General features: G+C 39.5%; 1 protein-coding gene across 1 annotated transcript; it reads left to right on the forward strand.

The window, feature by feature from the left end:
- Positions 1–3,488: 3,488 nt before the first annotated feature.
- LOC120738539 (myosin heavy chain, fast skeletal muscle-like) lies at positions 3,489–14,485 on the forward strand. The gene is made up of 41 exons (XM_040039804.1): positions 3,489–3,561; positions 3,754–3,803; positions 3,897–4,119; positions 4,218–4,361; positions 4,447–4,603; positions 4,778–4,805; positions 4,881–4,992; positions 5,086–5,178; positions 5,266–5,329; positions 5,725–5,823; positions 5,969–6,072; positions 6,168–6,306; positions 6,392–6,510; positions 6,608–6,757; positions 6,842–7,012; positions 7,100–7,406; positions 7,540–7,616; positions 7,716–7,803; positions 7,886–8,003; positions 8,117–8,240; positions 8,320–8,456; positions 8,560–8,815; positions 9,004–9,246; positions 9,707–9,883; positions 9,986–10,131; positions 10,235–10,325; positions 10,430–10,819; positions 10,925–11,051; positions 11,195–11,313; positions 11,400–11,596; positions 11,679–11,862; positions 11,946–12,111; positions 12,245–12,369; positions 12,463–12,771; positions 12,867–13,070; positions 13,153–13,278; positions 13,366–13,536; positions 13,672–13,776; positions 13,864–13,959; positions 14,051–14,182; positions 14,361–14,485. The coding sequence occupies exons 3-41, from the start codon at positions 3,916–3,918 to the stop codon at positions 14,376–14,378; spliced, it is 5,817 nt and encodes a 1,938-aa protein (XP_039895738.1). The 5' UTR covers positions 3,489–3,561; positions 3,754–3,803; positions 3,897–3,915; the 3' UTR covers positions 14,379–14,485.

Raw genomic sequence — 14,485 nt, forward strand, 5'->3', positions numbered from 1 at the left:
TCAATGGTCATAAGAATTTGCATACTAACAATCATGGAACTAACCCCCCAGCACTTTGTTCATTCAGTGGTGCTAATTTCCTTCACTATGCAAATGTACTGTTTATAAGGTTGGGGAAACCTTCAGTCAGCTGAGACTGAAGAAGTCACTTGGATGAGTGACGAAACGTTTCTCCAACTGAAAATGTCCAGATGAACAGAATCAACCTTTTGGGATTTACTTACCTGGATGATTAAGCACGCATCAAGACCTTATTTTATTAAAATGTTAGCAGCACAAACAAAAATGTTTGCAGCACAAACAAGCACAAACGTAGCACAAACGTTTGACATCAATTTTCTTTGATTTGGGTAATGTGGGTGGGCTGGTTGACCTTTTGACCTTTACCTTTTCATTAATATCTTTAAAACAGAAGCAGCACAAACGACAATTTTAGCAGCACAAACCAGCACAAACATAGCACAGTTGATCGACACCAATTTTGTTTGATTCCATTAATGTGGGGGGGCTGGTTGACCTTTGATGACCTCTAGAAATTTTTATTAATATCTTTAAAATGATAGCAGCACAAACGAAAATTTTTGCAGCACAAACCAGCACAAACGTAGCACAAACGTTTGATACCACTTTTGTTGGATTCGGGTAATGTGGGGGAGCTGGTTGACCTCTGATGTCCTCTAGAAATTTTTATTAATATCTTTAAAATGATAGCAGTACAAACGAAAATTTTTGCAGCACAAACCAGCACAAACGTAGCACAAACGTTTGACATCAATTTTGTTTGATTTGGGTAATGTGGGGGGGGGCTGGTTGACCTTTTGACCTTTACATATACATTAATATCTTTAAAACAGAAGCAGCACAAACGACAATTTTAGCAGCACAAACCAGCACAAACATAGCACAGTTGATTGACACCCATTTTGTTTGATTTAATTAATGTGGGGGGGGCTGGTTGACCTCTGATGACCTCTAGAAATTTTTATTAATATCTTTAAAATGATAGCAGCACAAACGAAAATTTTTGCAGCACAAACCAGCACAAATGTAGCACAAACGTTTGATACCACTTTTGTTGGATTTGAAGAAGGTGGGGGGGGCCCTCAGTTACACGAGTTTAATTGTTTCACGCTGAAAAGTTGGTTTGTTTTGGCTCTCACTGAAGACACAGACACTGAAGACATAGCTGTTCTTTTGTACTGCTTTTAAGCGACTCTGCCATGTTTTCATGTTTCTTCTTTCCGTGTGTCCGCTACTTTGAAACGCTTGGGCCGCTCTGCCCGCCACAGTTTCAAACTGGTCATGTGACTGCATGGCCACATCTCATTGGTAAAAAAGTTACCGGAAACTCCACTGGCGGCATATTATCTAATGTGTTAAACTAATTATTTTCTAAAAAGTAACGAATCGAATTTTGCAAATGTAGCGGAGTAAAAGTACAGTTTCTTCTTCACAAATGTACTCAAGTAAAAGTAAAAAGTATCGTGCAAAAAAGGTACTTTAAAAGTACATTTTTTTTCAAAAACTTACTCAAGTAAATGTAACGGAGTAAATGTAACTCATTACTACCCACCTCTGTCCGCCACTCTTAAATTATGAAGTTTACGCTACCTGGAATACATGTGGAGAATGTGGACACTGGTGGAGAGAATGTCCAAAAGGACAAGAAGGCATCCAGTGCTGGATTGAACAACCTAAAATGAGACCACAATTAGGACAAACTGGACTTCAAGGCCCTTACCTAGCCCTTACCACTCACTCCTGATCTAAGGTCTTTCATGGTGAGAGTTAGACCTAAAGTTCCTAAATCACTCTTTTGCATAAATATTAAAAATCTAACGGAACGGTTGTCATAGTAAAACAAATGAACAAACAAATGAAGACAGTAAAGTAAATATAAACAATGTTCAAAGTGGAGCCTTATTAGGGTAGGAAATACAGAAAATGCAGAAATCCTATTTTCATGTCTTTGCCACTGTTGCATCATTTAGAGCTCTGTCCACTGCTGCTGCTGCTTCAGTGCTGAATCCCGGGACTACCCGAGTTTGCATTGTCTCCTGGGCTTTGTGCAGATCATCCATCAAGCCCATAAATCCTCTGAACTGGCGAAAATGAGGATTCCCCTCGAGGATTGCCTCAATGCGTTTATTCCAACTGCCATTGTCTTTGAATTCAATTCAATTAAATTCAATGTTATTTATATAGTGCCAAATCACAACAACAGAATGAATTCTGTAACATTTACATACATTCATATTTTGATGGATGCATTGAAGAGCATCCATAAATTTAGGGGCGCACAGAGAGGGGGTTCCTCAGAGTATTATGACATTAAACACTTAATACTCTACACCTCGCAAAGCACTACAACATTAGACTGCAATCTGTGTAATGTGTTCTTCTGTAATACTAGGGCTAAAAAAAGCAGAGTAAAATGTTTCCATTTTTGGTTGTAATGCTGTGTCTGCTCTGCAGTTGTAATTCCACCTGGCCCTTGGAATTAGAGTGAAAACACACAACATATTGCTTTTGACACCTGACTACTCTTCGTGAAAAAAAAATTGAAAATCAAATAGATAAGCTCAAATGATTAATTTCTTTTCTTTAATCCTAATCCCTATGATGTTGAAAAATGAACATATCTATCTTTTGAGCCGACCACAAATCACTCCTTCCACCCTTTGCTGGATTTATTTTTGACCATGATAGTATCTCGTGTCCTGCTAGAAAGATAGCAAACATTAAGACAAGTCTCTGCAAGCTTTGGAAATGAAAGCTAATCCTGGCTGTGATCCCAGATGTTCCCTTCCAGCAACAGTTTATCACTTAGTTCATCAAAATTGGAACCTAAACACTGTATGTTCATTTGTATCCAACCAGATATTAAATGTAATCATAACAAGCTATTTTATAGTATTAAAGTACCTAATATTATGTTCCCAGTGGCTATATATAACACCTTTCTGGCAATAACAGAAAGTCTGACTCTGAATTTTATACCAGATGTCTTGGATTTTTATGTCATGTAACTATACACCAGTGGCACTGCAAGTTTAAAACTGGATATCAAAATATCAAAGATACTTGGGCGCACAGACAAGCTTATTATATACTGTGTCAAGTTAATATCAATTTATCTTCAAGATTTACTGGAATGAATAACCCACAAACCATGCAGAGCACTGTTGTGATTTACCACTAACTATTCTGTTAAAATTTCGTACATTTTCCATATTTAGGGGCATAATCATTTGAAGGAATATATGAACCAAAATACATTGACAATATTTTTTTTCATTAAGGAATCCAGCTATATTAACATGAGAATTTTACTTTTTTTTTTTTTATTTAAAAAATATGTTTTATAAGAAAAGAAGGATTTCATATGTGGAAAATTAATCAAAATAATTCATTTATTTTTGACCATATCAGTATCAAGAAGCAAGGTGTCAGACGTTCATGACCAAACTAAGGAGAGTGTAAATGCTGAGGAAGCAGAGCCGTTGTTTATAAAAGCAGCAGCTCTGGACATTTGCTCGAACTGACAGGCATCTAAGACGGGTGAGTACAGTAAAAGATTCAGCTACCATGTTTTATCTACTGTGTATTATATGCTCTCATTAAGTTTATATTTTACACTTTTAAGTGTTGGGTTATTATATTTTTTAATGGCATTGAAAATTTTGCATTTTGAATGGATTCCTTAAACTAAAGAGTAAAATGTCCATTGATATACGTTTACTTATTTTATAGCACCTTGACATACACAGGATACCAAGGAAGTTCTGTTTGCATCAGCTGAGGTAAAATCCAGGAATCAAAAAGAATGGATGTTAATTATGGTTTGTATAATAAGTACAGTATTTGAATTATGTGTCAATCCATCATATTTTCAGTCTCTAGTAAAGTGCCACCATGAGCACAGACGCGGAGATGGCGCAGTATGGCCCAGCGGCCATTTACCTCCGCAAGCCAGAAAAGGAGAGGATTGAGGCCCAGACTGCTCCATTTGATGCCAAGACGGCCTTCTTTGTGACTGATGCTGATGAGATGTATGTCAAGGGGAAACTTACCAAGAAGGAGGGTGGTAAAGCCACTGTTGAGACAGACGGAGGAAAGGTAGATGAATTATCAATGTACTTTATCTATTTGTCAAATATATAGTGCCGAACTTTGAAAGCTGATTTTTTTCTAAGTGATCTTAATTCTCTATTCAGACGGTCACTGTAAAGGAGGATGAAATCCACCCTAGAAACCCTCCAAAGTTTGATAAGATGGAGGACATGGCCATGATGACCCACCTTAATGAGCCATCTGTGTTGTTTAACCTCAAAGAGCGTTATGCATCATGGATGATCTACGTAAGTTTTCACATTACTGTGTGTGAGAGGAAAGTATCATGCTGATCTGTAAATGTTTAAATGATATTTATTGTCTATGATACAGACCTACTCTGGGTTGTTCTGCGTTGTCGTCAATCCCTACAAGTGGCTTCCTGTATATGATGCTACATGTGTAGCAGCATACAGAGGAAAGAAGAGGATTGAGGCTCCACCCCACATCTTCTCCATCTCTGACAATGCCTATCAGTTCATGCTCACTGGTAAGCTCAATTCCCTATTAAAGCCTTTAAATGCATTTAGGACTTCTACTTAAAGAGATGACCATTAATCATTGTGTGAAAAAAATTGCTTCTTAGCACATAGCTACTTATAAGTGATAGGAAATAAATGAATCCTAAGATTATTCAAGACATGCTTATATGTTTTTCTTTTAGATCGTGAGAACCAGTCTGTCCTGATTACGTGAGTATAACAAAAACTACATTATGGTCTATAAAAACTTTAAGGCATTTTAACAATGTGTCCCATAAACCCCAGTGGAGAATCCGGTGCAGGAAAGACTGTCAACACCAAACGTGTCATCCAGTACTTTGCAACAATTGCAGCTCTTGGAGCTAAGAAGGCTGAGCCAACAGCTGGCAAAATGCAGGTAGATTTTTTATTCTGCATCAAAGTCTTTGTGACAGAAAAAGAAAATCAATTTTGGAAGATCAGCTCACATAAAAACAATATATTCTTGCAGGGCTCTCTTGAGGATCAGATTGTTGCTGCCAACCCTCTGTTGGAGGCCTACGGTAATGCCAAGACTGTGAGGAATGACAACTCCTCTCGTTTTGTGAGTGATTAAAACGAGTTGATGTAAATGAGCTTTTTACTACTTGCTCTCATGAAAGGCAATATTAATAAAGATCTACCCGTGTAGGGTAAATTCATCAGGATTCACTTTGGCACATCTGGCAAGCTGTCTTCAGCTGATATTGAAACATGTAAGTTTGAACCAGTGTAAATTACCATTATCTGTGATAGAAATTATTTTACAGCACATAAAGAGATGAGTCACTTAATTTCAGAAGAAGTAATGTTGTCTGTTTTGGTGAAACACACGGATGCATGAACAGTGTGGTTACACTATATATATAAGTTATATGCTGTAACCCAGTAGTTATCATGTGTGTAAGTAGGAACATATTGCATCTTCAAAGAACATTTAAAGTATAATAAGGTATACTGTGAAGCACGTTATAAGTAAAGCAACAGAACTGAAAAAAGTTTCAAACACCCCCAATTACAGCCAAGGAAATGAATGCATGTATGATCCATTTTGCAGTTTTGACTGTGATGTCTCATGTCTACAGTGTCAAAATTTATCTGTTGTCCTTAGATCTGCTGGAGAAGTCCCGTGTCACCTTCCAGTTGTCTGCTGAGAGGAGCTACCATATCTTCTATCAGCTGATGACAGGCCACAAGCCTGAGCTTCTGGGTATGTTAACAGGACACCTAAATTTAAAATTTAAAACCATTAAAATCACATTCTAAGCAAAAAACAATAAAATTACATTTTAAATTTTCAATGCATTAAATACCAGATCTCAACAAAACCTCACAAATTTAATTTCTAATTTCAGAGGCTCTTCTGATCACAACTAACCCTTATGACTATCCAATGATCAGTCAGGGTGAAATCACTGTCAAGAGCATCAATGATGTGGAGGAGTTCATTGCAACAGATGTAAAATCACATTTGACACAGAATCTTATACTTAACCATAAATATCTTCTTTTGTTTTATTTATTAATAGCTGATTTCATTTTTTTTTCTTACAGACTGCAATTGACATCTTGGGCTTTAGTGCTGATGAGAAGTTAAGCATCTACAAGCTGACTGGTGCTGTGATGCATCATGGCAACATGAAATTCAAGCAGAAGCAGCGTGAAGAGCAGGCTGAACCTGATGGCACCGAGGGTATTGTGAAATATTTCTATAATGGAGAAATGTTTGAAGTATTTGTATTTATTAGGTATTATAATGATTTGTTTTAATCCAACAGTGGCTGACAAGATTGCGTACCTACTGGGCCTGAACTCGGCTGATATGCTGAAAGCTTTGTGCTACCCAAGAGTCAAGGTTGGCAATGAGATGGTGACCAAAGGTCAGACCGTCCCACAGGTAATTAATGAAAAGGCCTCATAATATCATATTATAATTATAAACATTATAGCTGTATTCATATGGTTTTGTATAATTATAAATTCTTGTTTGCCAGGTCAACAATGCTGTCTCGGCTCTGTGCAAATCTATCTATGAGAAAATGTTCTTGTGGATGGTTATCCGTATCAATGAGATGCTGGACACAAAGCAGCCCAGACAGTTCTTCATTGGAGTGCTGGATATCGCTGGGTTTGAGATCTTTGATGTGAGCACTTAAAACATTTCACCATATTTCTTAAACTTTAAAGACTTTATTGCCATGAAGTTAGACATGTTTGTACTATTACAGTTCAACAGCTTGGAGCAACTCTGCATCAACTTCACCAATGAGAAACTGCAACAGTTTTTCAACCATCACATGTTTGTCCTGGAGCAAGAGGAGTACAAGAAAGAAGGCATTCAATGGGAGTTCATTGACTTTGGTATGGACTTGGCTGCCTGCATTGAGCTTATTGAGAAGGTAAACAGCTGCTCTGGAAGAAATGTACATGTGGTTGCATATCTTACCTCTGTTGAAATTTTAATATGACATGTGCCATTTTCTCAGCCAATGGGCATCTTCTCCATCCTTGAAGAGGAGTGCATGTTCCCCAAGGCCTCTGACACAACGTTCAAGAACAAGCTGCACGATCAGCATCTTGGCAAGACCAAAGCATTTGAGAAACCAAAGCCTGGAAAGGGCAAGGCTGAGGCACACTTCTCCCTGGTTCACTATGCTGGTACAGTGGACTACAATATCACTGGCTGGCTGGACAAGAACAAGGACCCACTGAATGAATCGGTTGTGCAGCTCTACCAGAAGTCTTCAAACAAACTGCTGGGCTTCCTGTATGCAGCCCATGCTGGAGCTGAAGGTAAGAAAAAAAAGTGCTCACAAACTCCCATGTCCAGTACAGATAGCTACAATGTGCATACTGCAGGCTAAAATTATACAGTGAAAAATATTTTTTCAATTCCAATAATGAAATTTACTGTTTTTGAAAACAGAGGCTGCTGGTGGTGGTGGCAAGAAGGGTGGTAAGAAGAAGGGTGGTTCCTTCCAGACTGTGTCTGCTCTTTTCAGAGTATGTATAGATTTATATATATATAAAAAAGATTAAATGCTCATTAAATACTCATTTTTAAATAGTATTAACCTATTATCTAATGATGCTGATCTACAGGAGAATCTGGGCAAGCTGATGACCAACTTAAGAAGCACTCATCCTCACTTTGTCCGTTGCCTGATTCCCAATGAGACAAAGACCCCAGGTACCCCACAGTAATATTAACTGTAAAAATGACAGTAAGAATATAGAAAAGATTTGAAACATTATGCATTTCTGACTCTCAGGCCTTATGGAGAACTTCCTGGTCATCCACCAGCTGAGGTGTAATGGTGTACTGGAGGGCATCAGAATCTGCAGAAAGGGTTTCCCCAGCAGAATCCTCTATGGTGACTTCAAGCAGAGGTGACAGCACATTAAAATATTGGAAAGGAAAAATGAATTCATTGTTGTCGTAAAGGACAAACTTGAATATGATGGAAGAAAAATCTAAGTAACAACCTGATTCTCTCTTGAAGATACAAAGTGTTGAATGCCAGCGTCATCCCTGAGGGACAGTTCATTGACAACAAGAAAGCTTCAGAGAAGCTGCTTGGCTCCATTGATGTGGATCACACACAGTACATGTTTGGGCACACGAAGGTACACTTCATTATATTAATAGACATTAAAAAAACACTGTCCATTTGTACTTGTACTTATGTTTTCAATGATTAAATAGGTGTTCTTCAAAGCTGGTCTGCTGGGCACTCTTGAGGAGATGAGAGATGAGAAACTGGCTGAGTTGGTGACCATGACTCAGGCTCTCTGCAGAGGATACGTCATGAGGAAAGAGTTTGTGAAGATGATGGAGAGGAGGTAACATTATTATACTTAACTATTTTGTTTTCTCTTTTGCATTTCCTTTGTTATAAAAAGATCCTACTACAATAAAAGTAACACTCTCATGTTTGGTTTTTAGAGAATCTATCTACACCATCCAGTACAACATCCGTTCTTTCATGAATGTCAAGAATTGGCCATGGCTCAAAGTGTACTTCAAGATCAAGCCTCTTCTGAAGAGTGCTGAGACTGAGAAGGAGTTGCAGAACATGAAGGAGAACTATGAGAAGATGCAGACAGACCTGGCTGCTGCTCTGGCTAAGAAGAAGGAACTGGAAGAGAAGATGGTCAGCCTGCTGCAGGAGAAGAATGACCTGCAACTTCAAGTGGCTGCAGTAAGTAGTAGAGAAAAGTATATATTACACCTATAGTTCATGTATATAAGGTAGATATCAATAGGCCACGTGTTTGTCTCATCATCTGATTATTTGCTAAAACAAAAGTGTAGTTAAAATGCAATTAAAGAAAAAAACTAGGACAATGTGACTCACAAATAATCTAACTTGTGTTAAATGTACTATAGGAAGTGGAGAATCTCTCTGATGCTGAAGAAAGGTGTGAGGGGCTCATTAAGAGCAAGATCCAGCTCGAGGCAAAACTCAAAGAGACAACTGAGAGACTGGAGGATGAAGAAGAAATCAATGCTGAGCTGACTGCTAAGAAGAGGAAGCTGGAGGATGAATGCTCTGAGCTAAAGAAGGACATTGATGACTTGGAGCTCACCTTGGCCAAAGTGGAGAAGGAGAAACATGCCACAGAAAACAAGGTTCAGTTCATTTTGATTGTATTCAGTTCAATTAAAGCATGTAATGTTTTCTTTGAACATTAAACATTAAACCAGCGGTACCCAACCTTTTTCGCGCCACGGACCAGTTCATGCCCGACAATATTTTCACGGACCAGCCTTTAAGGTGTCGCGGATAAATACAACAAAATAAAACTAGTACCGGTACCATAAAAAAGAAGATTTATTCATAACAGATGTGAAAAGGCTCAGGAAAACCGAGTTAACAATAAAAACGATAACAAAATAACGCTAAAAACCGATAAAAATCCTGAAAACCATACATTTCACACCTGAGCCTCAACTCTCGCGGCCCGGTACCAAACGACTCACGGACCGGTACCGGTCCGAGGCCCGGGGGTTGGGGACCGCTGCCTTAAACGATCAAATATTCAGCAAATTCTCGAACAAAATTAAACTTAATATATACACATTATTTCAGGTGAAAAACCTGACAGAGGAGATGGCATCTCAAGATGAGTCAATTGCCAAGTTAACCAAGGAGAAGAAAGCCTTACAAGAGGCCCATCAGCAAACACTGGATGATCTCCAGGCAGAGGAGGACAAAGTCAACACTCTGACCAAGTCCAAGACAAAGCTGGAACAGCAAGTTGATGATGTAAGAAAACTATAATAATGATGTGTTTGTTTTTATAGGAAAATTGGTAGCACTAAGCGATTGTCTACTTTATTCAACTGACGATTTTGTATGATTTTATAGCTTGAGGGTTCACTGGAGCAAGAGAAGAAGCTCCGCATGGACCTTGAGAGAGCCAAGAGGAAGCTGGAGGGAGATTTGAAACTGGCCCAGGAATCCATAATGGATCTGGAGAATGACAAGCAGCAGTCTGACGAGAAAATCAAGAAGTAGGGCTTTTTTTTTGGTATTGCAAAAAATACTCTTATCAAAAATTGTATAGAAATAATCACATGTGCTGTGATACCAAAACCTGTCTTATTCCACACCAAGGAAAGACTTTGAAATCAGCCAACTTCTCAGCAAGATTGAGGATGAACAATCCCTTGGTGCTCAACTTCAGAAAAAAATCAAGGAACTGCAGGTAACACTCATGACCAGTGTTCATAAAGAATATTGTTCATTATAATTCAAAAAGAATACTATTTAAGGTTCTCACTGATAATTAAACAATTAATTTCAAACTAGGCTCGTATTGAGGAGCTGGAAGAGGAGATTGAGGCTGAGAGGGCAGCTCGGGCTAAGGTAGAGAAGCAGAGAGCCGACCTCTCCAGGGAGCTTGAAGAGATCAGCGAGAGGCTCGAGGAAGCTGGTGGAGCAACAGCTGCTCAGATTGAGATGAACAAGAAGCGAGAGGCTGAGTTCCAGAAACTGCGTCGTGATCTTGAGGAATCAACTCTGCAGCATGAAGCTACTGCAGCAGCTCTCCGTAAGAAGCAGGCTGACAGTGTTGCAGAGCTCGGAGAGCAGATCGACAACCTCCAGCGTGTCAAACAGAAGCTGGAGAAAGAGAAGAGCGAGTACAAGATGGAGATTGATGACCTCTCCAGCAACATGGAGGCTGTTGCTAAAGCAAAGGTGCGGACAGTATTTATAGAGAACAGATTTTTTCTTTTTTACATTTCAGGACCGCCAAAGCAGCTCATTAACTGTTAACATGGATATGACATTACTTGTTGACAGGGCAACTTGGAGAAAATGTGCAGGACTCTTGAGGATCAACTAAGTGAACTCAAAGCTAAAAATGATGAGAATGTTCGTCAGCTGAATGACATTAATGCTCAGAAGGCGAGACTTCAAACAGAGAATGGTAAGTGATGTATAACAAAGAAACCATCTCTTGGTAGGTTCACAGTTTTACACACTTACATATATTAGTCAAGTGACCCAAACAACAAACAATCAGTTGATGAAATTAACAACCTGGGCTTAATACATGTGTGTTAACTACAGGTGAGTTCAGTCGCCAGCTTGAGGAGAAAGAAGCTCTTGTTTCTCAGCTCACAAGGGGCAAGCAGGCCTTCACTCAGCAGATTGAGGAGCTGAAGAGACACGTTGAGGAGGAAGTGAAGGTCTGAACTATATTTTCTTCTTTTATATATAAAGTCATTTCATCATATAAAATGTGTCCATCTAACATTGATTGTCTCTTCAACAGGCCAAGAACGCCCTGGCTCATGCTGTTCAGTCAGCACGTCATGACTGTGATCTGCTCAGAGAGCAGTTTGAGGAGGAGCAGGAGGCCAAGGCTGAGCTGCAGCGAGGAATGTCCAAGGCCAACAGTGAGGTGGCTCAGTGGCGATCCAAATATGAGACTGATGCCATCCAGCGAACTGAGGAGCTGGAGGAGTCCAAGTAAGTCACCATACTTTCATTGTTTAAATTAGTTTTCACCGTTGTTTCACTCTTAATCAATACGAAATTCTTTTAACAATAGGAAAAAGCTTGCCCAGCGCCTGCAGGAGGCTGAGGAATCCATTGAGGCTGTGAACTCCAAGTGTGCCTCACTGGAGAAGACCAAGCAGAGGCTGCAGGGTGAGGTGGAGGACCTCATGATTGATGTGGAGAGAGCTAATGCTCTGGCTGCCAACCTTGACAAGAAGCAGAGGAATTTTGATAAGGTAAAGTTTTAAACATAACCAATATACTAACAAGAGGAATACACCCATAATAACAACTAATTGAATAACCTATATAAACCTAGGTCCTGGCAGAATGGAAACAGAAGTATGAGGAGAGCCAGGCAGAGCTGGAAGGAGCCCAAAAGGAGGCTCGTTCTCTCAGCACTGAGTTGTTCAAGATGAAGAACTCATATGAAGAGGCTCTGGATCATCTTGAGACCATGAAGAGAGAGAACAAGAACCTGCAGCGTATGCTTAACTTGCTATAGATCATATGGATATGATTCTAATATTTATATTCATTTACAGCTTTTGTTGTGGCCAAAACATTTGCATATATCAGCTCCAAGTACTAAAACTCTTGGCTGTGTTTGCTCTGTAGAGGAGATCTCAGATCTGACTGAGCAGATTGGTGAGACTGGAAAGAGCATCCATGAGCTGGAAAAGGCCAAGAAGACTGTTGAGACTGAGAAGTCTGAAATTCAGACAGCTCTGGAGGAAGCTGAGGTAATGTATTTTATAAAAATGTACTTTGTTTGTAATTAAATTTGTAAACGTATCCCTTCTCCAGTTTATGTTGAAATAAACCTTTATTTAAAGGGAACTCTGGAGCACGAGGAGGCCAAGATCCTTCGTGTTCAGCTTGAGCTAAACCAGGTAAAAGGTGAGATTGACAGGAAGCTGGCAGAGAAGGACGAGGAGATGGAGCAGATCAAGAGGAACAGCCAGAGGGTGATTGACTCCATGCAGAGCACTCTTGATGCTGAGGTCAGGAGCAGGAATGATGCCCTGAGAGTCAAGAAGAAGATGGAGGGAGACCTGAATGAGATGGAGATTCAGCTGAGCCATGCCAACAGACAGGCTGCTGAGGCCCAGAAACAACTGAGGAATGTCCAAGGACAGCTCAAGGTGAGTTGGTAGATGATTTTCTCTCAATTAACAAGTAAGACAGAGTAAACTGCATTTGGGTTTTTTTGTTTGAATGGTTGCTTGCTTGTTATCAGGATGCCCAACTGCACCTGGATGATGCTCTCAGAGGACAGGAAGACATGAAGGAGCAGGTCGCCATGGTGGACCGCAGAAATGGTCTGATGGTGGCTGAGATTGAGGAGCTGAGAGCCGCTCTGGAGCAGACAGAGAGAGGACGCAAAGTAGCTGAGCAGGAGTTGGTTGATGCTAGTGAGCGTGTTGGACTGCTTCACTCTCAGGTTGGTATTCATTACTTTACAAGAACTTTGAGATAGAAGAGAGTGAGAATCACATCATTAAAACTGTTTCTTTTTGATTCAGAACACCAGTCTTTTGAACACCAAGAAGAAGCTGGAGGCTGACCTTGTCCAGGTTCAGGGTGAGGTGGATGATTCTGTTCAAGAAGCAAGAAATGCTGAGGAGAAGGCCAAAAAGGCTATCACTGATGTAAGTTAGTACTTTACAAGCCTTCTTTTCTTTTCAAAATTCTTGTTCATGCTTGATCAATAATGCCAACACCACCCATATTTTCAGGCTGCCATGATGGCTGAGGAGCTGAAGAAGGAGCAGGACACCAGTGCTCACCTGGAGAGGATGAAGAAGAACCTGGAGGTCACAGTCAAGGACCTGCAGCACCGTCTGGATGAAGCTGAGAACCTCGCCATGAAGGGTGGCAAGAAGCAGCTCCAGAAACTGGAGTCCAGGGTATGTTGTTCTTGAACTATTATTCAAATATTTAAAAAGAAAAAACACTTTGATGCCATCACATAATCTCCACCCATTTTCTTCTCTGTACTCTTAATATTTATTAAAAGCTGATTATTTATCATGGCATTAAAGGTCCGTGAACTGGAAGCTGAAGTTGAAGCTGAGCAGAGACGTGGATCTGATGCTGTTAAAGGAGTCCGCAAATATGAGAGGAGAGTGAAGGAGCTCACCTACCAGGTAATTAATTACACATTTATCTAGAAATTCATAATTTCCTAAATTGTTTCTTCTCCAGCTCTAAATAACAGTTTGCTATCTATGCAGACTGAGGAGGACAAGAAGAATTTGGTCAGACTTCAGGATCTGGTGGACAAGCTGCAGCTCAAAGTCAAGGCTTACAAGAGACAGGCTGAGGAGGCTGTGAGTACATCTATTTTGCAATTTAATATATATTAACATATATGATATATGACAAGATTTTTTTTAATCCACATACTGTAATACTGTACAGGAAGAACAGGCCAACACCCACATGTCCAGACTTAGAAAGGTCCAACACGAGATGGAGGAAGCTCAGGAACGTGCTGACATTGCTGAATCTCAGGTCAACAAACTGAGAGCCAAGAGCCGTGATGCTGGAAAGGTAATTCATCTGATCCCATTTTATACAAAACTTTTGTTAAGGTAAATTTGTTGTTGTTTGATAAAAGTTTTTTATATTGTTAATTTGGTCTAAACAAAAGAATCAGAGTATATACTTATATAAAGTCACATGTGGTAAAATGTAGTTATGTTTTTACTAATTGTATTGTTTTTTCTAGGGTGAAACTGCTGAATAAGAGACATCTTTTTGGAACCTTTTGACAGTGTTCATAAAATATGAACCAGCTATTAAATCATCTGATTATGATGTATTAATTCAATAAACTCTTTCAATATGATTTCA

The sequence above is a fragment of the Simochromis diagramma genome, unplaced genomic scaffold (assembly GCF_900408965.1).
Source record: "Simochromis diagramma unplaced genomic scaffold, fSimDia1.1 OVJJ01000321.1, whole genome shotgun sequence".
Classification (NCBI taxonomy): Eukaryota; Metazoa; Chordata; class Actinopteri; order Cichliformes; family Cichlidae; genus Simochromis; species Simochromis diagramma.

Coding starts and splice junctions, on each gene's coding strand:
- LOC120738539 (XM_040039804.1), top strand. CDS start 3,916: ATGAGCACAGACGCGGAGATGGCGCAGTATGGCCCAGCGGCCATTTAC. Junction 7,804..7,885: donor CAATGAGACAAAGACCCCAG/GTACCCCACAGT, acceptor TCTGACTCTCAG/GCCTTATGGAGAACTTCCTG. Junction 9,247..9,706: donor AACATGCCACAGAAAACAAG/GTTCAGTTCATT, acceptor ACATTATTTCAG/GTGAAAAACCTGACAGAGGA.